This window comes from Amphiprion ocellaris, chromosome 24 (assembly GCF_022539595.1).
Source record: "Amphiprion ocellaris isolate individual 3 ecotype Okinawa chromosome 24, ASM2253959v1, whole genome shotgun sequence".
Lineage (NCBI taxonomy): Eukaryota > Metazoa > Chordata > Actinopteri > Pomacentridae > Amphiprion > Amphiprion ocellaris.
Window position 1 is genome coordinate 424420 of NC_072789.1, and position 27070 is coordinate 451489.

A 27070-nucleotide genomic window follows, 5' to 3' on the forward strand; every position below is an offset into this window, starting at 1 on the left:
ATAGTACCAGTATAATAGCAGTATAATTCCAGTGTAACTCCAGTATAACACCAGTATGACACCAGTATAACACCATTATACCACCAGTATACCAGTATAACACCAGTATGACACCATTATACCACCATCATACCAGTGTAGAACACCAGTATAATACCAGTATAACACGGTACAGTACCAGTATAAAACCAGTATAGAACCAGTATAACACCATATAAAGGATACAACAGCAGTGAGAACACCAGAGGTATTCATGATGGATCCATAAACACCTTCTGACCTCTTCCAGCTCCATATGATCATACCTCCACCTCCATGCTTCACTATGAGGACCAAACATCCATTATGGTCTTGACCAAGTTCTCACCCAACGTGATGGACTCCATCCGACCACAGAATGTTCTCCTAAACACAACACTAGATGGAACCGAGAACGTAGCGCTGCTTCCCAATGAAACTAGAAGAGAGAAGATCAATAATCCATGCAGGAGCAGCTTCAGTAAACCATCTGCTGCTAGAACTTTAGTGGTCCTCTACCTCCATCACAGACAAGAAAATAATTTACAAACCCAAACTTTATTTTAAACCTTAAATTTGCCTTTAAACAGCTTCTGAAGAAGATAAAACACAGCATGAAACAGATATGAACAGCAGGAGCGCCATCATCTCCTCATGTCCAGCTGGATGGTCTTCTGCAGGTTGGAGATGCTGGCGTCCAGAGCTGCCAGTCCGTCTCTGAAGGCCTCCTCGTCTCTGGTGTCAAATGTCCAGCCAGACTTTATGCTGCAGTCAGAAAGCACAGATTCTCCGTCAGACTGGGACACCATGGAGGTAAACATCTGCCTTCGTCCTGATTCCAGATGTTCTGAACCACGTGACGGATCCAGAGGAGAGTTTAGTCTAACAGCTGGACTCTGTGGAGGTTGGTCTCTATGTTCAGGATGGAACGGAGGCTTTTCTTCTCTCTCAGCCTGGTCCAGAGACAGGAGGTAGTGGGTGATGGGCTCCCTGGAGGGAAGAAATGGATGCTGCCTGGAGTGGAGGAGGATAGAAGGTCTGGTTTCTGAGGAGTCAACAGGAGGAGGACCATCTGATGAGCTGTGAAGGAAACAGAGAAAAAAAGACATGAGAGAAGCTCAACTTCTCATGACTCAATATTTAGTGATGACAAAAACAAGACACAAAACAACAATAACAAGATAGAAAATGAAAAAACAAAAGAGAAAACAACAAAAACAAGACAGAAAATGACAAAAACAAGATAGAAAATGAAAAAAGATAGAAAACGACAAAAACAAGATAGAAAATGACAAAGACTGAAAAATTACAAAAACAAGATAGAAAACGACAAAAAAGACAGAAAACGACAAAAACAAGATAGAAAACAACAAAAACAAGATAGAAAACGACAAAGACAAGATAGAAAATGACAAAGAGAAAAATTACAAAAACAAGATAGAAAATGATAAAAACAAGACAGGAAACGACAAAAACAAGACAGGAAACGACAAGATAGAAAATGACAAAGACAGAAAAATGACAAAAACAAGATAGAAAATGACAAAAACAAGGCAGGAAACGACAAAAACAAGACAGGAAACAACAAAGACAGAAAAATGACAAAAACAAGATAGAAAATGACAAAAACAAGACACAAAACAAAACCAAGATAGAAAACGACAAAAACAAGACAGAAAACGACAGACAGAAAAATGACAAAAACAAGACACGAAACGACAAAAACAAGACAGAAAATGACAAAAACGAGACACAAAACAAAAACAAGACACAAAACGACAAAAACAAGATAGAAAATGAAAAAACAAGATAGAAAATAAAAACAAGACAAAAAACAACAAAGACAGAAAAAATGACAAAAACAAGATAGAAAACAACAAAAACAAGACCGAAAATAACAAAAACAAGACAGGAAATGACAAAAACAAGACAGGAAACGACAAAAAGACAGGAAACGACAAAAACAAGACACAAACTCCCCCACTGTGCTCCGTTTGCTAACACTGTTACCACATCCAGTGCTCTAATTGCATTTCCTTCTTAAAGGCTCCACCTGGTGGGTCAACCAGGTACTACAGGTAATCGACAACACGTGTTCTGACACGCGTGTGCAGGTTTTCCATGTCTTGTGGAGCATGTGGAGCTGCCGTCAACCCCGTTCCCTGTAGATGCTACATGTCAGAGCCCTGCTGGAACTTTACAACAAGGTTCAGGACCACAAACACCACCGGTCAGCAGTCTGGGGTCTCTGAGAAATGTCCTTATTAATGAAAGAAAAGCAAACTTACAGCTGTTTCTGATAAACAAGAACTGTTTATTAGCTCAGGTATTACAACTGGTTTCTCTAAAATATCACTTTTAACAACCACTGCTGTCCCTAAACTATTCAAAACCCTGAACAGAATCCCACATTTGAACTCATTTGCAAATCAGGAGTTGTCCGAAGTGAAACTGACGTCAGCAGAAAAAGGTTTCATTAGGGGATCAGACGTGATTGAGACAGACTGATTTACTGTCAGACTGGGACTCAGCAGACACTAAATAACTTGGACTGAATCAGATCAGGGTTAATAATTAGTGGAACAGGGTGTTCCTAATATTTTGACCTCTCATTAAGGACACAGACTCACCTGTTCAGGTGTCCTATCTCCTCTAGTCTCTGCTGGGTGAGGGACGCCAACTTCTCCTCCTCATGTTCTCTGTCCAGCAGCCTTCTTCTGGTGGCGTCCAGGTCTGAACAAAGCATTCACAGTACAGAAGGTTGGGCTGAGGCAGAAGATAGAGAAGATTATTCTGTCACACTGACATCATTCTGTCACACTAACATCATTCTGTCACACTAACATCATTCTGTCACACTAACATCATTCTGCCACACTAACATTACTTCATCACGGATTTATCAGGATCAGCAGAAACAAAGTGTTTATTATAAAACTGACTGTTGGCTGAGGGATTCATCTGGACATTTAGTCCTACAGTAACTAGTAGACTATGGATTGTAAATGAAGCCTCCAGTTGATGGAGGTGATTGAGGAGATGATGAAGCTGATAGAGGTGATGGAGGAGATGGAGGTGATGAAGCTGATGTCTAACCTGTCTTCATGAGGACGTTCTCTGCCTCTCTGTCTCTCAGCTCTCTCTGTGTGTCCTGAAGGACTCTTCGTAGTTCTGTCAGATCCTCCTGGACCTCCTGCAGTCTGGACTGAGCAGTAACAAGCTCCTCCTGCAGACGGAGGACTGGAGACACCAGCAGGACTCTGTTATTCTCTTAGATTATTGTTCCCTCTGTGATATACAACATTCAGGTTCACCACTATGCAGACAACACCCAGCTCTACTTTTCTAACATTTTAAATCTCCTGCTTTTAATCTCTTTCCATCTTTATGTTTTAACTGTGTTTACTTTGTACAGTGTCCTATAAATAAAATGTATTATTATCATTCTAACTATTCACAGTCCTCAGTGTCCACAGACAATAAAATGAAAGAACACCCACAGTGGTACGTTCACATCCACTCATACAGGCTTCACCTTGAGAGTCACACAGGACCTCCAGGTTCTGGTTTCTCTCCAGGTTCTCTCTTTCCTTTAGCTGCTGGTTCAGGATCTGAACTCGTCTGGAACACAGAATCAGAGTTTAGAGTCTGGATCATGAAGTTAAAGCTCCACCACGTTCAGGTCTGTGTTTTACCTGCAGAGCTGACCGTTCTGGATCAGCAGGGACTTCAGGTCTGGATCTCTGTGGGTCTGCTGGATGTTCAAACCTCCAACCTGTGGTGAGGACAACGTCTGGTCCAGCTGACTGAGCAGCGTCTCTGCTGCACCGCCTGGACAACAGTTTAACAGGAAGTAATGAACCAGGACAGAAGACTGGGTTTATATGAGTGGACTTCACCACGAGGTACTGCAGATGAAAGAGGTGCTGAACATTCAGATTATTCTTCATGCTAGCAAACATCAGTAAGGTGACAACTTTTAATGTTTATTTTATCCATATAACAGGTGGGGTTCCCATCCTGGTGGCTCTACATGCTACAGATGTTTTACTACTTACATTTTTTATTTTCCACCTTGTTTTCTGTCTGTTCTGTCTGAACACAGCCTGCAGTTCATCCTAAAAGTTCCTTACTTATTAAAGAATACTTCACAGTTGCACTAAGGATTACAGAATCTTTCTTTTTCTACAGAATCCAGTTAGAGCTAGCAGTTTAATCTTAGTGAAATGTTAAATGAGACAGAATAAAGCATTTTTAATGAAATAATGTGATTTTAACAGACGACTAGTTCGTGGAGCCCTGGTAACCTAAACCTTGATGATCTGTCCTGTTTTCAATGTTTCTTCTTTCTAATAAATGGTTTAATTTGGTGTTTTGATTTTAAAGACAACATAACTTGAAACCCTCCACCTCTACCTCCATCCCTCTATCTCTACCTCTCTACCTCTTCTGTCCCTCTCAACCCACCCAGCCAGCAGCAGATGGTTCCCCCCACATTAGAGCCGGGTTCTGCTTGAGGTTTTTTTCCCTGTTAAAAGGATGTTTTCCTGCCACTGTCTCCTTAGGGCTGCTCTGGGGGTTCAGGCATATGGGTTCTGTAAAGCGTCTTGAGACAATTTGACTGTAATTGGCGCTATATACATAAAATTGAATTGAATTGAATGACCTGCACAAAAATGTGAATTCCACTTAGACGCAGTCTGATCAGTATGGATCATGACAGATCTGAGATGTTACATCCTGACTAAAGCTGAGATCTGAACATTGGTAATGGTACATGTGACAGGAAGTCTGACAGACGTGTCTCCACGTGGTCCACCAACAGCATTTGATTCCTTCTAAACTCTGCTGTTATTCTGATCAAACCACACATGATGCTGCATCAGAAGGTAGAGATATGAGGGTACCTCGTCCAGAGATCAGAGCTCTGAGTTCTCTCAGCAGATACTGAACCATCTTCTCTTTCTTCTCTTCATCCTGCTGAGTCTCCAGCTGCAGATGTGACGTCTCCACGGTGCAGATGTTTGGGTGTCTGACAGCTGGGTTCTTCATGTTTACATCCCTGACAGGAACAAACTCCTCTCCTCCACCAGCCTCGGTCTGTGGAGCTCCAGCCTGGTGAGAAGGCAGCAGTTCTGGAGGGGAGGACGACTGGTGGACAGCCAGAAGGATGGAGGTCCTGGGTGGAGGGCTGGAGGTTCTGGGTGGAGGGCTGGAGGTCCTGGGTGGAGGGCTGGAGGTCCTGGGTGGAGGGCTGGAGGTTCTGGGTGGAGGGATGGAGGTCCTGGGTGGAAGGACGCTGTGGGAGCGGTGCTGGAGAGTCTGGCGGTGTGAAGGAGGTGTGAAGGACTGCAGCAGCTTGTGAGGATGTTTCTTGGGTGGATGCAGCTTCACTCCTGAGTGTGCAGCTGGAGGAGTGGACCGATGGGTTCTTGGAGTGGTTCCTGGTCCACGCTGGCTGGAATGGGAACTCTTCTGGACTGGAGGGGAAGATTCATGAAAGTTCAGCTGTGATCACTGATATACAATTAGAAAACCTGTAATTTCTGAAATAAATTGAGTATAAATAAATTCTAGTTAGGGCTGCCGCATGGATGGACGGATTCTAATCAGTCTAACTGTAGTAACCTGGCTTTAAAATTCTGTTCTATTTGCTGCTGCTGTTAAATTGTTAATTTCCCTGCTGTGGGATCAATAAAGGTTTAATCTATCTATTTATTTATCTATCTATCTTAAAATGACATGTTTATCTTCATGTCTGCATCGTGGCTCCTAATGAACAAGAACTTCCAGAGGAGTTTAAAATCTGACCGTGAGACTTCATAAACATGGAAAAGGAAACGGGTAGATTGATGACCGACTAAACCTCAGCAGATAAACACCGTTACAGCAGTAATCAGGAGGTATAAAATAAGCCGTCGTACCACTGAACAGAGCTCCTAAAAGAACACCACAGATCAGGTGCTACTCTGAAAAACAAATGTGCAGCTGCTTCAGGCTGGACACATCGTTTATCAGTGGAAACCAGAGGTTCTGTGAAGCTCAGAGTGAAGGACAGGAACTTCTATGGATGGAGTCTAGAAAAAAAACTTGTTTCTTCTTCAGCATGAAACTGTAATTTGAAAGTTTGCTAAAGAACAGAAAGAGAAGCCCAGTGAATGTTGGGAGCATGTTCTTTGGTCAAGAAAAATGTGTTCGGCTCAGATGGGGTCCAACAGGACTACCATAGTGGACACATGGTCCTGACAGTAAAGCACGGAGGAGGGGGTGTGACGATATGAGACTGCATGAGAACGGTGAAAATAAACCAAAATACTGGCTGACAAAATGACTCCGAGTCTGCAGAAGTTTGGCAGAAGAGGAATATTCCAGCATGAGAAGCATTCAAACATTGACAGTATTCCACCTGAACTGAGTCCAACAGAAGACCTTTGGAGCATTTTAAAGAGCAACAGAACCCCTCCAGCAGCTGAAAAAATGTTTCTGGAGAATGATAGAACATCCTGACAGCCCCACCTGGCTTACTGGGACCATACAGGTGAGTTGGTAAATGATGGAAACACGTTGTCATGCTCTGACTCTTCTCATTCAGTAGCTATCATCTAATGTTGTCCTCCTGAGAACCACATACCTGTCTTCGTAGGTAGTTTCTCGATGCTCTTCCCTCCTAATGACGTGGACTGTCTGGATCTGGCTGCTCCAACCTTCACTGTTCTCTGAAGGCTTGGTGAGGCTTAAAGACACATTTATTATTATTTTAATTCATCTTTAAGGTGTGTTTGTCCAACCGACAGCACTCCTCAAAGTCAAGAAGCTCCATTAGCTTGATTAAAGGATTATAAAACAGGTTGCTGAATGTTCTTCTCTCATTTAATAGTTTTAGTAACACTGGTAATAAGCTGGTAATAAGCTGTTAAATGCTTTATAATGTTTGGAAACTCATCTGACCTGCCTTTTCAGCCTGAAGGATGTCACCCAGCAAGGCAGCACAGCGGTCCAGACCCTGATGGAGGGTGGTGACCTGAGGACAGATGGGATTTTTCCAAACACATCCTAAAACACACAACTACTACCCAACACATCAATGGATGGATGGATGATAGATGGATGATGGATGGATAGATGGATGGGATTATTCCAAACACATCCTAAAACACAAAACGGCTAACAAATCAAAATCTATCAGGAAAAATACCAAGAAGGTTTAATCCTCACATCATTCAGCCCTACTGCAACATCAGCAACCCTATCAGGACTGGAGATCAATGAGCTGGATGGATGGATGGATGGATGGATGGATGGATGGATAATAGATAGAGGATGGATGGATGGATGGATGGATGGATGGATGGATGGATGGATGGATGGATGGATGGATGGATGATAGATACATAGAGGATGGATGGATGGATGATGGATGGATGGATGGATGGACGGATTAAAGAATGGATGGATAGATTGATGGATGGATGGATGGATTAAAGGATGGATGGATTAAAGGATGGATGGATGGAATAAAGGATAGATGGATGGATTAAAGGATGGATGGATGATGGATGGATGGATGGATGGATTAAAGGAAGGATGGATGATTGAAGGATGGAAGGATGGATAGATAGATAGATAGATAGATAGATAGATAGATAGATAGATAGATAGATAGATAGATAGATAGATAGATGATGGATGGATGATGGATGGATGGATGGATGGATGAAAGGAAGGATGGATGGATTAAAGGATGGATGGATGATGGATGGATTAAAGGATGGATGAATGGATGGATGGATGGATGGATGGATTAAAGGAAGGATGGATGGATTGAAGGATTGAAGGATGGATAGATAGATAGATAGATAGATAGATAGATAGATAGATAGATAGATAGATAGATAGATAGATAGATAGATAGATAGATAGATAGATAGATAGATAGATAGATAGATAGATAGATAGATGGAGGGACGGACGGACGGACGGACGGACGGACGGACGGACGGATGGAAGGATGGAAGGATGGATTAAAGGATGGATGGATGGATGAATTAAAGGATGGATGGATTAAAGGATGGATGGACTAAAGGAAGGATAGATAGATAGATAGATAGATAGATAGATGGATGGATGGATGGATGGATGGATGGATGGATGGATGGATGGATGGATGGATGGATGGATAGATAGATAGATGATGGATGGATGGATGGATTAAAGGATGGATGGATGGATTAAAGGATGGATGGACTAAAGGAAGGATGGATAGACAGACAGACAGACAGACAGACAGACAGACAGACAGACAGACAGACAGACAGACAGACAGATAGATATAGATTTATGCTGCTATAGGCCTAGGCTGCTGGGGGACCTCTCTTGATGCACTGAGCCTTTCTCTAACTACCTATGTATTTACTACATATACCATTATTGCATTACATTCACTCTGTTTCTTTCTGTGTCCTTTCTCCGAGTGTCCCTGGTCCCAGAGCTGGATGCTTCAGATGTGTGGCTGTGTTTTATGGTCCTTTTGTCCCCCCCACCACCTCTCTATCTCTACCCCTCTATCTGTATCCCTCTATCTCTACCTCTACCCCTCTATCTCTACCTCTCTACTTCTTCTGTCCCTCTCAACCCGCCCGGCCAGCAGGCAGATGGGTCCCCCCACATTAGAGCCGGGTTCTGCTCGAGGTTTTTTTCCCTGTTAAAAGGGTGTTTTCCTTGCCACTGTCGCCTTTTGGCTTGCTCTGGGGGTCAGGCATATGGGTTCTGTAAAGCGTCTCGAGACAATTTGATTGTAATTGGTGCTATATAAATAAAATTGAATTGAATTGAATTGAATAGATAGATAGATGGCCAGCTGAGATGTTTACCTGGTCCTCAGAGTCGGTGGAGTAGAGGGAGAAGGTCGGCTCAGGACAGGATGCTGAAGTTCTGACAACAGAAGGTGGATCAGATCAGAGCTAACAGGAACTTACGATGAGTTAAATGTTGTGTTTGTGGAGGTGGATTTAAGCTGACAGACTCACGGACTCCCTCTGGATGCTCCTGTCAGCCTCCCTGAAGTCACCGCCTGTCCAGCAGAAACACCAACATTTCTCTGATTTGATGTTTAATCACCACCACTGGGTCAGATATTCTGTAGATCTAACACCTGTGAACCTCTGGTAAACCTTTTAGTTCTACAATAAACCTACAAAACATCTTCTGACTAACTGAAACTGTAGCGGACGTCATTCATCAGAGGTTATTTTCTGCTCATCAGGGCTTTGTGTGGAAGTTTAGTGCAAAAAAAAATTCGCTAATTAATAATGTGACATAATGACTGCATGGAAACATGAATAAAGTTATATGGTTATTGTTCACGATGCAGAACAGACGGATGTAAGCAGTAAACAGGTGAGTATTAGTTCAAACTGGTTCCTGGAAACAGTGGCTTTTTCTCCTGCTGTGATCCAGAAATCTCCACTTACATCCACCAAACCTTTATTCCTCGCTATGTTCTGAGGGTTTTTACAGACACGTTTATCGTTCACAGACTGATTTATGGAACAGTTTACTCATAAAACATGAGAAAAACTGATTTTCTGATTGAACATTTGGCTCTCAAATGTCAAAATTAGCTTGAATATGATGAGATATTGATGCGAATGTGCACATTTTAAATAAAATACGTTTGCGTATCTAAACAGAACATTTCAGAACACTAGTAATACAGAGAGTAACTGTGTTGACGTCAGTCATCAGCTGAGATAGTTTCCACCTGTAGTATTTAGATATTTAAGTGTATTATAATCAGCTGTGTTGGGTCACAGCAGTGCACAGCTCGTATCTCGCTTTAAATAATTACTATTGGGGAAAAACATCCACATAAACACGCTTTTAGTCTTCTTTAGGGGAATTAAAACGCGTTTATTTAATATTTCACGGGTTAAGAGGTGTGGTTCATTTACTTTCACTGACAAACAGCTAAAAGTCTCAGTTATTTATGAAGATAAACTCAGCTTTAGTCGGTCTTACCTTGCGTACTTTTCCTCTCATAGTTCCTGAACTAGACTCAGATATTCTGCTGTTTCTGTTTCTTCCAAACACCTGAACTATCGCTGTTCACTTCTAGCTTTAGCTTCAGCCTGTCTGACGCTACGGCTGCCGGTGTTCCACATTAACTGGTGCTCCAGATTAACTGGTGATACCAGCGTTTCTGATGCAGATGTTTCGTAGGCGTGGCTTTTCAGGACCCCTTACCCACTGACCAGGAAACAAACAATGGGACAACTTTGTCTATAAAATGAGATTTCTGCCGTTCTATGAATTTCGGTCTTGACAAAATAAGTGAAAATAAGAGGCGTTCTCATTTTAAAAGTCATGCTCTGTCGGGCTACATGAAAGAAAAACTACGTCAACGCGGTTGGGACCAGTGGATCTGCGATTACTGATTACTGTTCAAACCTGTTAAAGTAGCAGATAGGAGACCAGGACACGGTGTGAACGTTATTTAACAAGAATTCACCAAACCATGTGATAACAGAATGCTGCAGTATTACATCAGTATATTGGTACAGTACTGGCAAGTTCAGATCACATTGTAGCTACACTGTCTTATTTAAATACACAAATGTCAAAATTCTACCAAAACAGTCCAGCAGAACTTCTGGAGTTAGGTATCTCATGAGTTATTGATGCCGGAAGTCCGAATCTGTGAATATCTTGCCAACTTTACCTGACTTATTTCACGTATTGAATTTGAAATCCAGCAATTTGGCAAAAAATGGATGGACTGATGGAAATTAGATGAAGCATATCGACGTCAGGAATATGAAATCTCTGGTTAGAATGTGGTCAGATGGTTTATATGATGTCATTGTTTTACTTAAAATGTGTTTAAAAATAGAACAACTCAGATCCAACTGGTTAATCGCAGTGATCTTTGAAAACGGTAGTAGTACTTCTGTTGCTGTTTCGGACTGAAGCCACAGACTGTCACCAGGTAATCTGGTGGAGATCATCACTCTACTGCAGCGAAGCGATATTTCCACTCAGTGTGGTGGAAGTCCTCATTAAACCGAGTATTTTACTGGTAGACTGAACAGCCGTGAGTACAAATAGAGCAGTAACGACAATGTTAACCTGACAACAAGAACAGTTTATTGACATCTGTGTGTTTTCAACAGGCACCGGTACAGTCACCTATGCTCTGTATTGCCGTTGCAACAGCTGCCTCGCTCCCTGAATGTCACCAGTTAATCGGAACACCAGATAATCTTGAACACCGGAAGGAAAACACGTTTGAAACAGACGGCCTGTAACTGGCCAATCAGATTGAACGACGTCCCCCCATGGCCCCGCCTACAGTGGGCGGAGTCTAAGTGGCCGTTTTATTCGATGCGAAATTAAAACATTCCTATAAAGTAAATAAATATGGCCCTTAAATAAATTAGAAAGTTAATAAATATATAAAATACTGTAGTATTTTTGTCTTCATAGGATTCATTATATTTATATCCTCATTCCACAGAAAAATAAGTAAATAGAATGGAATTTTAAAAAATATATTTTAAAATAAGAACAAAGCTTGCTCATAGGGGATCCTTGGATATGTTGGGTTTTCATGTATATTTAAATAAAACCATGAGGTCTTAGCTATAATGTTTAATTTACTTTCTCGATAATTAATTATTAATACTGCAGGGTCTTAGGTAAAATAATTTTTTATATATTTTTTATAGTTTTAATCATTAATCTAACTATTATTCAAGGACATGTGCACCATAAAATGACTGCAGGGTCAAAAACCCAGTACTTAAAAATTTAATTAATTTATTTCTAATAATCATATTTATCTATTTAAAAGCACTTCAGTGCAGCTGTTGTTTAAAATTTGCTGTACAAAAAACTGTAATGTGGCTTTTATTTCAGGATCTACTTCAAAGCCACTTATATTCCATAGGAATATGTATTTAATATTGATAGACAGATTTCAACCGCTGAAATAAATAACTTGAATATTTTTCTGTCAGTTTGCCTTCTGATGTTCCTCATTACTCCAGCACCATTAACCAGCTCCTGGTTAACACAAAGGTCCAGCATAAGGGGGAGGTACTATAACACGGCATAACATCAAATATCACAACACACTCATTTTAACAGACAAATGTGCAATAAGTACCTCTGCAAACAAGGATTTCATTGTTTTGTTTCTTATCTATTTATGCTAATATTTGCACTGATAATGAGCTTTAGTGTGATTTATTTCAGGGTTCTTTTCTTTTTAATTGTTGCTAAATTATTTTTATGACTCAGAGTTACGAACAAGAATTCCAGTGTACCAGTATTGATGCACCTGTGCTGATGTACCTGTACCGACATACCTGTACTGTGACGTACCTGTGCAAATGGCAACGAACTCTATTCTGAAAGCCTGTAGCTGGAGAGCCATCACCATGGTAACACTCATGTCCTTGTACTGGAGCACTACTGCTGATCATCCAGTACTGACCCTGGTGATGCTGAGATGTAACTTCAGGCTCATTTCTACCTGGATGTGATGTTTAGGATCTGTTCTCTGATCAGATCTGAGCTCAAACTGACTCCTGGTCGACTGTTGGAATTAAATAGAGGATCAGAAGGAATCTCTTCAGTACAGAGGATTCAGGATCTTTAAACAGTCAGAGACTTTATTAAATCTAGTTTGAGTCATTGAGCTTGTCTAACCTTCAATCAATCTGACAATAAATGTAACCTCTGCTTTGAACAAATATTTATTGATCATCTTCATCCTATTAAGAAGCAAAACATATTTGAAATCTGACATGAAAGTTGTGACTTTATGTCAGACACTGTTTCACCACGTCAATGCAGGTGATGATAGAAAGAAGAATCCACATTTTGTCAGTTCAGACCGAACAAATCCACAGTTTATACAAAACAACTGATTCCTCTTTTAACACAACAGACACTAACTGTGTCCAGCCTGAGAAACGATCTGGCTCTGCAAACAAAAACACAACGAAAACACAACAAGCTGAACACCTCAAAGAAAATCAACTCTGATCAGTCCCGTCTACTCCCAGTCCTCCTCATCAGCTGCAGCCTGAGGCGGTGGCTGATTCTTCACAGCGTTGTCCTGGAAAGATCCTGAATGTTGACCCTGAGGACAGAGGACAATCTGAGAGACCAAGGAAACTGCAGAGGAAAATCATCACAAATACAAATCAGACGAAGCGGTTACCTTCCTGGAGTCTGTGGAGGCAAAAGTCCTGCATCTGGGGGTGCTGAAGCCGGAGGAACCGTGGCCGCTGAACGCACGTTCCTCTAGCCATGAAGGAACCTCCTGCTGGGCCTGTCCATCCAAACAGAAACAATAAAAACATACAGGCTGCTGTTGAAAACCCTCCAGTGGTTCATAAAAAAGTTCATTCTGAAAATATTAACATTTAAAGAATGATCTTTTTACTAAACATCAGGAACAATCTGAAATTTATCAAGAAAAATAAATTCAGTTTCAGCAACATTCAGCCTCAGTTCATCATTTCCACATTGCAACTTCCAGATCACAGAGTGTCGACAAAGGAACACAACATTTAGTCATCTGGAACTGAACCAGAGGATTTACTGGAGGATCAAACCCACAACAGTCAGACAAAAAAAAATGACAAAATATTACAAAAAGGATACACAAAACGACAAAAATTAGACAAATGACACGAAACAAAACGGAGACAAAGACAAAAAAGTTACTAAGCAACAAAAATGGACATAAGACACAAAAATGACAAAAAAGGAACAAAATGACAGACAAAAAACACAAGCAAGACAAAAAGGAAACACAAAATGATAGAAACATGAGACAAACACCAAAAGTAAGACAAATACAAGACAAAATTAGAAAAATGAGACAAAAGAACAAAGAACAATCCAGTATTTCACTTTCTGATCAAAACAACTTGTCATTGTCTAGAAATTATTTTAAGTTTACAGTTTTACTAATTTACAACCTGCAGTTAATGTCTTCTCTGGAATTTTTACACTTTGAGGACCGGATTGGACCCTCTGGAGGGCCGCTTTTGGCCCGCGGGCCGCATGTTGGACACCCCTGTGCTACAGTTTCATATAAATGCTGTAAGCTGTGTCCCCACAGGGATGTTTTTCTCGCATGGAAATGTACATGAATATCACCGCTTGGTGGATGTGGACTAGTAGGTCACCAGGAGGTCACATGACCGACCTTCAGACCTACAGTCCTACAGACCTTCAGATCTCCAGACCTTCAGTCCTACAGACCTTGAGACCTTCAGTCCAGTGGAAACGTTGGACCAACATATCAGCTCGGTCGCAAACTTTCTCTTTAATTATGAAAACAGTTCAGTAAAAAGTATTTGATAGCATTTGAAGAAGGAAATAATCTGTCCTGGTTTTACAGTGCCTTGCAAAAGTATTCACCCCCCTTGGCATTTTTCACGTTTTGTTGCCTCACACCCTGGAATTAAAATGGATTGTTTGAAGGTTTGCATCATTTAATTGACAGAACATGCCTACAAATTTGAAGATGTGATTATTTGTTTTATTGTGAAGCAAACAAAAAATATGACAAAATAACAGAAAACATAAATGTGCACAACTATTCATCCCCCTAAACTCAGTACTTTGTAGAGCCACCTTTAGCAGCAGTCACAGCTCCAGTTGTCTTTGATGAGTCTCTATGAGTTTTCCACATCTTGCCACTGGGATTTTTGCCCATTCTTCAAGGGAAAACTGCTCCAGCTCCTTCAAGTTTGATGGTTTGTGCTTATGAACAGCAGTCTTTAAGTGTGATCACAGATTCTCAGTTGGACTGAGGTCTATCTTTGACGAGGCCATTCCTACACATTTATGTTTCCCCTTGAACCACTCAAGTGTTGCTTTTGCAGTATGCTTAGGGTCACTGTCCTGCTGGAAGGTGAACCTCCGTCCTAATCTCAGATCTCTTACAGACTGGTACAGGTTTTGCTCAAGAATATCCCTGTATTTAGCACCATCCATCTCTCCCTCGACTCGGACCAGTTTCCCAGTCCCGGCTGCCGAAAAACATCCTCACAGCATGATGCTGCCTCCACCATGTTTCACTGTGGGGATGGTGTTGTTGGGGTGATGAGATGTGTTGGGTGTGCGCCAGACACACTGTTTTCCTTGATGGCCAAAAAGTTCAATTTTAGTCTCGTCTGACCAGAGCACCTTCCTCCGTGCATTTTGGAAGTCTCCCACATGCCTTTTTGCAAACTCGAAACATGCCTTCTTATTTTTAGCTGGAAGTAATGTCTTTCTTCTGATCACTCTTCCATAAAGCCCAGCTCTATGGAGTGTACGGCTTATTGTGGTCCTGTGGACAGATACTCCAGCCTCTGCTGTGGAACTCTACAGCTCCTCCAGGGTTACCTTTGGTCTCTGTGCTGCCCCTCTGATTAATGCTCTCCTTGCTCAGTCGATGGATTTTGGTGGGCGGCCCTCTCTGGTCAGGTTTGTTGTGGTGCCGTGTTCTTTCCATTTGATTGTGATGGATTTGATGCTCCTGGGGATCATCAAAGATTTGGATATTTTTTATAACCCAACCATGACGTGTTCTTCTCAACAGCTTTGTCCCTGACTTGTTTGGAGAGTTCCTCGGTCTTCATGGAGGTGTTTGGTTAGTGGTGCCTCTTACTTCAGTGTTGCAGCCTCTGGGGCCTTTCAGAAAAGGTGTGTTTCTACTGACAGACCATGTGACACACAAGTGGACTTCATTTCACTAATTATGTGGCTTTTGAAGGGTAATTGGTTACACCAGAGCTTTTTAGGGGATGAATACATATGCACATGCCAATTTTCATTTTTTTATTTTTAAAAATTGCTTTTTTTATATATATATTTCTCATTTCACTTCAAAACTGACTGTTTTGTGCAGATCCATTAAATAGAATTAAGATTTTAAAAAAATATTTAAATTAGAGGTTGTACTGTGACAAAACAGGTAAAAAGCCAACAGGGGGTGAATACCTTTGTAAGTGACTGTAGTTCAATAACGGCTGGTTTAGACGTTTAATGAAAGTAGAAATTAAACTACTTTATGCAAATGAGCTCCAGGACGATGCACCACAACCCAACCAGCATGCAGCGTGGTGCGTTTCACACAGACGGTGAATGGGATTGATGATCCTGTGGACAGGTACCTCTACATAATTCAGTCTCACCAGGAGCAGTGATCACTGAGTGGATCTCACCTGGGACAGGATGGTGACCAGAGCCCGAGCCAGCTGATTATCAGTATCCGGGTCGTAGAAGGACACCGCTCTGCCAGTGTTCCCACAGCGCCCAGTTCTCCCAATACGGTGGACGTACTCATCTATGTTGTTAGGAAGGTCAAAGTTGACCACATGCTGCACATCTGGAATGTCCAGACCCCGAGCAGCGACCGAGGTGGCCACCAGGATGGGACATCTGCCGGATCGGAAGTCTGCCAGAGCCAACTCTCGCTCCCGCTGCTCCCGGTCGCTGTAGGGCAACACCAGACATGATTATCTACTGAAAACTAGTACAGACAGAAACCTACCAATAGAGAAACACCAGACATGATTATCTGATGAAAACTAGGAGTTATAGACAGGATCCTAGCAGCAGCACATACCCATGGATGCTGGTAGTTGGAACTTTCTCCTGGCACAAGAAAGCTGCAATGAAATCAGCTTGTCTCTTGGTCTCCACGAACACCATGGTGCGCTCCATTCCTGCAACCAACAGCAGCCATCAGCACTGGAACATACTAATTATTCCATGAAGAGGTTGGAGTCCGTGTAGTAACGTCAACACTGGAACAATTTGAGGTTCTACATTAGTAGGTAAGGACGCACCGATCCACATTTTTTCACTTCCGATCCCTGAATTTGGATATCTGCTGATTGTGATACTATTCCAATACTAGATCTCTGTTTGCTTTAATATTATTATTATTGTTGATTTGACATGAGGCTGTGATAAACTCCTCTCTACAGGAAGCATGACACATACGAATGGATGCATGTATGTCCCAAAAGAAAACCTGAGGTAAGCATAATGTCAGAAAAGGAAGCCGGAAAAACAAGAAATCCTGTTAGCAGGAAAAATCCCATCCTGAAAACAAATATTCAGCTGTAAGGGTTTCACATTTGGCTGTCAGTATTTATTAAATCCAAGATGGAGACAGACGAAGGATAAACTTCTCTAACAGTTTGTTAGAAGGTAAAAACTTCTGGTGTTCGCTGAAGACTTTCCATTTCCTCAAAAAAAAAAGGGGGGGGGGGCGTGCTAATTTCTCCATTTTAAACACATTTCAGTAGCTGTACCTGAATAGAATCACTTTAAAAAATAATCCATTCCACATTTAGCATCCAGCTAGCAGAGCAGCCGGCAGGGAATCACTTGTGGAGTCTTTTCACCAGACAACATTAAAGCACAGACGTGGATCATGGATCAGAAATTTCCGACTAGTGAATTACGTTGGTATTGGATCAGCCCCATCCCTACCAGCAGGTGAATAAAAACGTGATAAACACATTTTAAATTCCAGCATCAAAACCTTGACATTAGTGTTTTGTTGTGATATTTTGTCAGTTATGTGACTTGCTGATGTTTGGAGATTCTTCTCTACAACCTAATAGGTTTAAACTGGATGTTAATAAGTACCTGTGGTCTTGAGGAGGTCCAGAAGCCGCTCCCTCTTGGAGAACTTGGTGACCTGCATCAGCGTCTGCTCCACATCGCTGCAGGCTCCGCCCACAACCCCCACAGCCAAGAACAGGTAGTCGGTCTTCAGGAAGTCCGCTGCCATCCTGGAAAAACACACATCCATGTTTAAACCAGTCAACCATCAGTCCAGCTCAGACCTCGTCTTCTACACCAGCGCTGAAAGGACCAGACCTCTGGATGTCTTCAGGGTAGGTGGCGCTGAACATCAGAGTCTGGCGGCTCTCTTTACACGGCATTCCAGGGGCGGCCACCAGGCGGCGCATGTCGGGCTCAAAGCCCATATCCAGCATCCGGTCGGCCTCATCCAGCACCAGGTAGCGCACCTTACTGAGCCCAACCTGCAGCAGATGTTCCAGCTGTTACCACCTTCAGCTCTGGTCTGATTCAATCATAAGAGACTTTAAATGACTCACCTTTCCTCTTTCAATCACATCCAGCAGCCGTCCTGGTGTTCCACACAGTATGTTGCATCCCCTGCAGATCTCTCTGATCTGGTGCTGGGTGCTGACGCCTCCGTAAACTACCACTGAACGAACACACGTCCTGCAGCAGAGGAGACCAGGATTAAAACCAGGACAGCTTTAACACGGGGTGTATTTAACAGTCTGTCAGAGCCGGCGTCTAAAACACACCCAAAGGCAAACTTCCTGGCCTCCAGGAAAATCTGGTTGATGAGTTCTCTGGTTGGAGCCACGATGACGGCTTCAGGCTCCTGGACTTCACTGAATGGACTCGCTGCCACACCATCGGCCATCAGCTGCTGCAGGATGGGCAGCAGGAAGGCAGCCTGGAGGAGGAGAGCTCATTAAAGTGTGTCCAGGAGCAGACCTACAGGACAGCAGTGGGTCCGTATCTTCTCACCGTTTTACCAGATCCAGTCTGGGCGCAGGCCATGATGTCTCTGCCAGCAGAGATGATGGGGATGCCGTGTTTCTGCACCGGCGTCGGCTTCACATACCCAGACTTGCTGACGTTGTTGCTCAGGGTCTCACACAGGACGGCTTCTTCAAAGGTCTGAAGAGGAAAAAGGTCTGAACTGTTGACAGTCGACTAATCCAACAGATGAAATACCAGCTGCAAGCACCATTAGTTAACATTTAAGATGTTTCTGCAGCTGAATCAATGAGTCCACAGACATTCTAATAAACTGACAGCCTGTCAGGAATTAAGACTAAAGTGTGTTTGTGTTGTGGAAGGTTAGCAGCGCTTTGACTGTTATGATCTCATGTTTTTTGTTTTGCCAGCTGACCGACAGAAACCACAGACTGAGCAGTAAATGTTCTCTCTTCATTAAAATTTTAACTATTTCAATCATTTCTGCTTGTGGAGACATGCAGACAGCGAACCATCTGGGCATCAATGACTTATTTTTACCCCTACCTACTTCATATATCAATCATCATGTCAGTAAGTCTTAGAGAAGCATCTTTAACTCTTTAAACAAGTGGTTTCTTTGTGCATTGACTCCTGAAGGCTCATTTTTTACTGCAGTATAAAAGTTCTGCATCTCTATGGAAAAAACAACATGGCTAGAGGCAGAAATAGCTCAAATTAATCCTTTTGATAACAGATTTTACAAAAATTGAACAAATCTGGAATGTGTACAGCACTGTGAAGGGGTGCTACCACTACTGGAAAACTAAATAAAGTAATTATAATCTGTTTCTATTCTTAGTATTACCAGGTTGACTGAAAAATCCCTGATTCAAGGTTTTGGTCAAAATTGTTGATGACATGTAGAACAATAAATAATGTTTATTAAATATCATAATTTTAAGCAAAGATTTGAAGAATGTATTCAAGTTATCACACATTATTACTTCACAAACCACCAGAAAGTCAAATGATTCTTTCTGTTCTGACAGTTTCTGGTTGCTAAATGGTGTCACATTAGAATAGAATATCCTTTATTAGTCCTACAAGGGGAAATCTGCAACGTCACAGCAGCAAAGTGACAGTAAGAAAAGCAAGAGAACACATCTATAAATTAAAGACACAAGATATATACACTGTATATACAATATAAGTAAGAAAAAATAAGAAAAAAGCAATGTTCTTTGGAAGATATCGTGTCTCTCATAAGGTCAGAAGGTTCACTTTCTTATTTGGTGTTAAAGTCGGGTATGACAACATAAAATATCCTGAAACGCTGTAACTAAGTGCTGTTTAGCAACTGATTTGTGGACCTGCTGATTTTTTTCGTCCCTTCTCACCATGATAGCTTGGGGTGGGTTTGTTCCACTGACGTCCACCAGGATGTCGTCATACTTGTCGAAGTTGATTCCCGACTCGTAGTGGGAAAAAATGGAGTCTTCATCTTCAGGGAGGGTTGGTGGGACGTATGTGACCCTGGGTCCTGGAATTCAGAGTCAGAACGTGGTGCACGACAGGAACAAGCTGGATCATACAATAGGAATGTTTGTACATTTAAGATTTAACTTACTGTCACCGTCAGCGCCATCCTTCTTCTCTGGGTCTTTATCTTCCCCTGCATTACAGACACATCTCATTTACATCCTGGAAATGTTTTAAATTCACCCTAAATAGCTCAAATATTTCTGTTTATCAAAGAGAAACAGATGGCACCTTTAGAAAAGATCTCTTCATCTCTCCCTCGGTAGCCTGGAATGACACATAATCCCTAATAACTGACAGAAAATGACACTGACATAACCTCACAGTGTTTAATGGGTGCTTATTTACCTCCTCCAAAGCCTCCTCTGCCACCCTGGTCACCACCTGTAACACATCATCAGGTATTAGGTATCTGCTCTTCACATTTCAGATGAAAACTGCATGAATTCAAGAGCAAAATATGTCTTTACTGTAACTCTCTGAACCCGGAAACACGGTGGTGGATTTAGTTTTGATGAAAGACTTCAAATCATTATGTCTTAATAAAACCACTTCATTGAAATGCACTGACTAAATTCAGTGTTCCTCATCACAGTCACTAAACCAACAGTGACTCGGCTGCGACCAAAGGCTATGAGACATAAATCATCCTGGGGTTCAGAGTTACAGTAAATCTGTCCTAATAGAAGTGAATAAAGTCATACCTTGTCTAAAACCTCCTCCTCCTCTGCCTCCCCTTCCACCCCTGCGGCCTCCTCTTCTAAATCCTGTTCAAACACAACAGCTTGTAAACACTCACATAAAGTCAATAAAAATGTATCAGACAACCAAAACCAAACAAACCTACCATTTTCACTCACTCCATTGTTGTTGTCATCACCTGTAAATCAAAGTAAACTCAGGTTAAATGATTTAATGCACTCAGAATAGGTAAAATGTAAGCTTAGATCCCAACATATGCAAACGTTACCATCAAATTCCCTCCCATCCACACTGCCAAACCCTCGGTCGCGTCCTGAAGCAACACAGACGCTGTTAGGACACCATTTCATAAAAGGTCTCACAGCATTCAGTTCTGTTATGGTGCTTTTCACCAGCACTGACTCGGCTTGACTCTACTCAGTTAAAAATATATTAAATATATTCAAAAATATCTCAGAAATATATTTTCACAGTCAAACTTCTGATGTCCACGTTTTCGGGAAATTTTTGAACATTTTTTGGTGGAAAAAAAGAAATGTTAAAAAAAGCTCCTTAAGAACATTCACAAAAAAAAAAACCCAAAATCCAGCGAATTTTGCTGGATTCCTGAAGAAAATATTAAAAGTTTTTCTGATACATATGGAATCACTTCAGATATTTTCAAGATTATTTGGGAAGATTTTTTACTCATTTTTTGAAAATAGAATCTTCTTGCCAAATGTGAGGGATTATTTTTTAAATAAAACTTTTAAGGAAAACTTTAAAGGAATTATTGGAATTTTCTTCCTGAAGGATTTGTAAATTTTCAGGAATTTTTTGCTGCATTTTTGGATCTTTTTTCAGGCAAAGAAACAATATTTTCAAAGTGAAAATTCTGATGTCCACATTTTCAACATTTTTGAACATTTTTTGGTGGAAAAAAAAGGAAATGTTTAAAAAAAAAATTTTCGTAAGAACATTCACAAAAAAAAAACCAACCAAAATCCAGTGATCATTTAAGACATTTTTAAGATTTTTTTTTTGGAAGATACTTATTCATTTTTTGAAAATATTTACAAGAACTTTCTTGTCAAATTTGGGGGATTTTTTTAAAAATAAATCTTCTAAGGGAAATTTTTAAAGAATTATTGGAATTTTCTTCCTGAATGTTTTACAAATTTTAAGTTTGAAAATGTGGGGAAAAATCACTTTAGATGTTTTTAAGATTTTCTTGGAAGATTTCTACTCATTTTTAAAGTATTTAAAGTATTTACATGAATTTTCTTGACAAATTTGGGGGATTTCTTTAAATAAAACTTTTAAGGGAAACTTTTCAGGAATTATTGGAATTTCCTTCCTGAAGGTTTTGCAAATTTTCTGAAATTTGGGGAAATTTTTTGCTGAATTTTTGATTTTTTTTTCAGACTAAGAAACAGCATTTTTACAGTGAAATTTCTGATGTCCACATTTTATGGTAGAAGAAATGTTAAAAAAATGTTTCTCAAGAACATTCACATAAAAATCAACCAAAATCCAGTGAAATTTGGATTTTTGTTGATTTTTATGTGAATGTTCGAAACAAAATATTAGAAGTTTTACTGATATATATGGATTCACTTTAGATATTTTTAGGATTTTTTTTGGAAGATTTCTATTCATGCTTTTGAAAATATTTACAAGAATTTTCTTGGCAAATTTGGGGGAATTTTTTTTAAATAAATCTTTTAAGGAATTATTGGAATTTTCTTCCTGAAGGTTTTGCAAATTTTCAGAAATTTGGGGAATTTTTTCGCAGAATTTTTGGATTTTTTTTCAGACAAAGACACAATATTTTCTTGGTGCCCACAAATGAAGACAACAGGAGGGTTCAACAACACACTATTTGTCTCCACAACTGTCCCTGAAAACCTACAGATCTTCTGTAATGTCTGTGGTTTGAAAAGTTTCAACAAGTATTTTCAGTTTTTGCTTTATGAATCTCAGCAGGTCTCAGCAATCTTTTTTTACATCATACTGGCCACGGCTGATTTCCTCCAAGAAGAAAACTACAAACTCTGTGTTCAAGCAAGTTTATATCAACAGGTTTTCAAGAAAGTTATCATTCTATTCTAACATAATCCACATAAAACTCCACTGGACCATTTACCAAAGTATTTAAACGCTTTGTTCAGGGAACCTATAATAAATCTGAGAGTGTGTCAGTGGATGAAGTAAAGTTCTCATCCCACCTCGGCCTCCTCTTCCTCTGAAACCACCTCTTTGTTCTCCTGTACTATTCCAGGTGTCTCCAGCTATAAAGAACAAATCAGAGGTACAGAAATAAGCACCGTCTCACCAGTTAATTCTCTCTGCTAATACTTACTGTCTGCATTCTCATTAACACCTACAAAACACAAAGCACAAAAGTTAAGATTCCCTCCACAATTCTCAATCCATGCATTAGTCTGATATCCAGACACCTACTGGGTTTAAGTGACTAGAAACAACTCTGTTAGAGTAAAACCAGTTCAGTAACAGTCAGGAGGACAAAAGAGATATATCACCAGTGTATAATGTTATCTAAATGTTCAATCATTTTACTTGAGAAATAACATGAGCACCTGAGGAAAATGAGTTTTTAAATCCTCCTCCTCTGCCTCTGCCTCTCCCACCTCGACCTGGAGGGAAACTAAAAAGTCATTCAGGTGTTTTCTACAGATGAGAGAGTCAGTGCTGCTTTTCTACACTTACCCCGTTCATTGTCTCCACGGTTCCAGGAGTCTCCTCCTGCGATTAAACACACAGCATTCATTTCAAATTTATATTATTGTTTAAAATGTGGTGGTAAAACTAAAATTCTCAGATAAAGAACATACCTCCATTTGAAATGTTGTTGGTTATTGTAGCTTCCTGTAAAGGTGAGTGAATTCAGACCAGGTGTTGATTATCACGTTAACAGCAGGAACCACAAAGCTGGAGATAATTAATGAATAATTCACTGCACTGGGGGTCTGAGAAAGAACTAACTTACCTGTTCTTCCCAATCATCCATGTTTGAGATCACCTGGAAAAATATAAGACAACATTAAGAACCGTAAGCCTTTTTATAGACTCTCTGCTGTACACTGCAGGAAGGAAAGGCTTTAATGAACAGGAAATACTTTAAAGGTGATTCCTGGTAGTGGATCAAACTAAATGGTCACATTCAGGCCTTTTGTTGCCTCTGAAACCCTCTAAAAGTTACGACTGATCATATTTAAAAACAAAATGAGGAGGAGCTGGTGGAGAAGGAGAGGTCCAGACTCAGACACACCTAATGATGAGGTCACAGATGCAGACAGGTAGATACCACCTGATCTGGTGAAGAAGAAAACATTCAATCACAGCGCCCACCGCAGAACAAGAGGGTCAAATTATACCAAATTATACCATTTATAGGAAACAACCTGTGTAGTTAAAACCACCTGCTTTTGGTGGAGATGAAGCTGACATTTTAACCCTGTAAGACCCAAATATAGAAAAAAATTGTAAAAAAATTTTTTAAAAAAGAATAAACAAAACAATGCAAAAAAAACATACATACACATACATACACACACACACACACACACACACACACACACACACACACACACACACACACACACACACAGATATATATATCATGAGCAAAAGATAAAACAAACAAAAAATGTATCTATCAACCCAAATATAGAACAAATGAGCAAAAAAATGAAGAAAAAAACACAAAATAAATGACAACATATGTAGAATTTATCTTTTTTGGGTTTTGCAGGATTAAGGCGTCATTTCACTCTTTATTAAAGAAATGTTTGGCCTGTCTGAGCTGCAGTGCTGCAAAAATATGAGTGGATGAGGCTCCTTTGTGAAAAGTACCTTAGATAGCAGCTACCCGGGCTTTTAGGAACGTCAGTAGTGTCTACAGGGTTCACTTTAGTCTGCCTCCTATATATACAGAGTCACACTACAACATTTTGTAAATATCAACTGTTAAATCTCTGTCAAGACTCACACCAATGCAAAACTAGGGTCTGCAAGGACAACCGTTTACCATCATTGATAAAATTGCAAGGTCGTTTGTCAAACTGTGCAGAAAGATCCATCATGTGCTGATAAGTTGGCAGAAACGTTACTCTACTGCACTAAGCACCATTTAAGATAAACTCAAAGATACTTGCAGTGGCTGCAGGTTAAAGCGAAATCCTCCACACTATCGCGAGATTTTGCGAAATCTGTATAAATATTCCATTAACTATCGCAAACCATCGTGTGATTTAATAGCACCTCATGACTAATGTCTGCTCAAGCGAACATTTGCTAACATGTAAGACACTTAATACGACCAAAGCAACAAGAACAGACATAAACTAGGTGATACGGGCGCCGGTTGTTCGTTGCTACTCATAATTTAAATATTTTGACTTTCCAGTGCTATGCTATCGTTTAATTAGCCTGTGCTACTTTAGGCTAATCTTGGCTACACAGGTGCAGGGCGGGGAGGCGAATGTCTGCTCGACCGGACCACAAAAAACAAAAAATACAACAAAAAGCACAATAAAATCGTATTGCCCGATACCTTATGACGAATATTGGGCATTAAGATAATTGATAAAACGTCCAAATTCAAGGCCACCTTCAAGTCCGACCCTCCCCAGACTGAGCAGGCCGAGCTAACGGAGCTAACGGGAGCTAACCCGCCGATAAAAAGCAGAATAAAATACGTGTTTTAACAAAATAACGGTTTAAAATGGTTTATAAGCTGATAACAATAAAGACTGACTAGTTCTCACAAAGATAACCGTACTTTATCACGGGTTTCTCCGTTAGAAGTCGATGTTCGTCCCGCTGAAGTTCCGCTCCGCGCCGTCTGTCCGCTACCGAGGGCAGGTTGCCAGATCCGCCGCTTTCCCGCCCAGATCAGCGACTCTGAAAAAACACGACACGTTACACTTTTATTAATAAACTTTAATTAGAGGGTTCAAATGTGTGTTATTTACAAACTGTAGGCGCTTAAAAGACGACTGAATATTTTGTGTCTTTACATTTTGTAAAGGTGAAGCCAACAGGAGGCTGTAGTCAGGAGGAACTACTTTCTGCTCTAGTTCACCTTTTCTTTATTTATTTCTTCACCTTTCTGATAGTTCACGGTTTTGTTCGAACTTTTATCCACAGGTTTCACAAAATACTTCTCGAAAGGTTCCCTGAAGGTTATTTCATGAAACCTTTACAGGACATTCATGACAACATTCAGGGAAAATTGTAGTAATGTTCTTTTAAGGTTTTATTTTTAAAACTTATATGGAATGTAGCCAATGGTTGTTTTGTAAAACCTGAGCTATACATATATATGTATATATATATATATATATATATGTGTGTGTGTGTGTGTGTGTGTGTGTGTGTGTGTGTGTGTGTGTGTGTGTGTGTGTGTGTGTGTGTGTGTGTGTGTGTGTGTGTCTCATTTTTGTAATATTTTGTCTTGTTTTTGTTGTTTTTTTGTCTTTGTTAAAGTAAAATCCTCTATGGTTCAGTTCCAGGTGACTAAATGTTGTGTTCATTTGTAGACACTGTGATCTGGAAGTTGTAATGTGGAAATGATAAACTGAGGATGAATGTTGATGAAACTGAATTTATTTTTCTTCAGAAATTTCAAGAATGTTTTGTAATTCATTAAATGTGAACATTTTCAGAATGTACTTTTTTGCACTAAAACAAAGGAACCATTAGAAGTTATTTACAGGTTATTATGCTGTGACTTTGCTGATCACTTCAGATCAAATTGGGCTGAATGTGGTCCTGGACTAAGATGAGTTGTACACCCCTGTTCTACAGTATTTGATCATAAAACACTGTTCAGCTTTGACACTTTTTTAAAGGTGATTTTATTGTGAATCCAGCTGTACAGAAGTGTACTCAGTGTGTTCCACCTCCATGGTACTATAATGATAATACTATGAGTTCAGCTCCTGCAGCAGGACTATTAATATAGTACTATAATGATGAAAGTATAATGACAGTCTTATCATGACTCCAGTTCCAGGGTGATCCAGTCCAGCAGGGCCTATGGCAGGACTGTAACAATGACTCTATACTGATAGTACTATAATGATGGTACTCTAATGATAGTACTATGGTGGTAGTACTATGACGATGACTAATCCGGCTCCAGGGTGATCCAGTCCAGCAGGGCCCGCAGTAGGGCTATAATGATGGTACTATAATGGTAATATAATAACAGTACTATAGTGAGTCCAGCTCCTGATCCAGTTCAGCAGGTCCTTCGGCA

At 40.5% G+C, this 27070-nt stretch overlaps 2 protein-coding genes across 10 annotated transcripts; both read right to left on the reverse strand.

Moving 5' to 3' along the window:
• Positions 1 to 557: 557 nt before the first annotated feature.
• On the reverse strand, positions 558 to 10195 carry ccdc14 (coiled-coil domain containing 14). Its single transcript, XM_023289179.3, has 11 exons — positions 10036 to 10195; positions 9045 to 9088; positions 8889 to 8949; positions 6967 to 7039; positions 6650 to 6751; positions 4926 to 5498; positions 3714 to 3849; positions 3554 to 3639; positions 3115 to 3258; positions 2649 to 2751; positions 558 to 1098 (listed from the first exon to the last, which is right to left on the reverse strand). Exons 1-11 carry the CDS (start codon positions 10054 to 10056, stop codon positions 663 to 665), a joined length of 1779 nt encoding a protein of 592 aa, XP_023144947.1. The 5' UTR covers positions 10057 to 10195; the 3' UTR covers positions 558 to 662.
• A 2467-nt stretch (positions 10196 to 12662) lies between these two features.
• On the reverse strand, positions 12663 to 25688 carry ddx4 (DEAD (Asp-Glu-Ala-Asp) box polypeptide 4). 9 transcript variants are annotated; one of them, XM_055008143.1, is made up of 23 exons: positions 25589 to 25688; positions 23795 to 23827; positions 23640 to 23673; positions 23515 to 23550; positions 23385 to 23441; positions 23147 to 23167; positions 23013 to 23075; positions 21074 to 21118; positions 20951 to 20983; positions 20808 to 20870; positions 20452 to 20487; positions 20335 to 20370; positions 20192 to 20236; positions 19962 to 20104; positions 18610 to 18762; positions 18381 to 18535; positions 18162 to 18291; positions 17920 to 18086; positions 17686 to 17831; positions 16652 to 16751; positions 16248 to 16518; positions 13244 to 13354; positions 12663 to 13162 (listed from the first exon to the last, which is right to left on the reverse strand). In XM_055008143.1, the coding sequence occupies exons 2-23, from the start codon at positions 23813 to 23815 to the stop codon at positions 13076 to 13078; spliced, it is 1953 nt and encodes a 650-aa protein (XP_054864118.1). In that variant the 5' UTR covers positions 23816 to 23827; positions 25589 to 25688; the 3' UTR covers positions 12663 to 13075. The 9 variants fall into 9 exon arrangements, with proteins under 9 accessions (XP_054864118.1, XP_054864119.1, XP_054864122.1 ...); XM_055008144.1 differs by lacking the exon at positions 25589 to 25688 and adding an exon at positions 23925 to 24067; XM_055008147.1 differs by lacking the exon at positions 23013 to 23075.
• Positions 25689 to 27070: the final 1382 nt, after the last annotated feature.

Excerpts from the sequence above, each read along its gene's own strand:
- ccdc14 (XM_023289179.3), bottom strand. The coding sequence starts at position 10,056 with ATGAGAGGAAAAGTACGCAAG. Across the intron at positions 9,089-10,035 it reads TGAGAGGAAAAGTACGCAAG|GCGGTGACTTCAGGGAGGCT; the intron begins GTAAGACCGACT and ends TCTGCTGGACAG. Across the intron at positions 1,099-2,648 it reads GAGATAGGACACCTGAACAG|CTCATCAGATGGTCCTCCTC; the intron begins GTGAGTCTGTGT and ends TTTCCTTCACAG.
- ddx4 (XM_055008143.1), bottom strand. The coding sequence starts at position 23,815 with ATGGATGATTGGGAAGAACAG. Across the intron at positions 23,551-23,639 it reads CAACAACATTTCAAATGGAG|GAGGAGACTCCTGGAACCGT; the intron begins GTATGTTCTTTA and ends GTTTAATCGCAG. Across the intron at positions 13,355-16,247 it reads TGGTCACCATCCTGTCCCAG|GCCCAGCAGGAGGTTCCTTC; the intron begins GTGAGATCCACT and ends TTGGATGGACAG.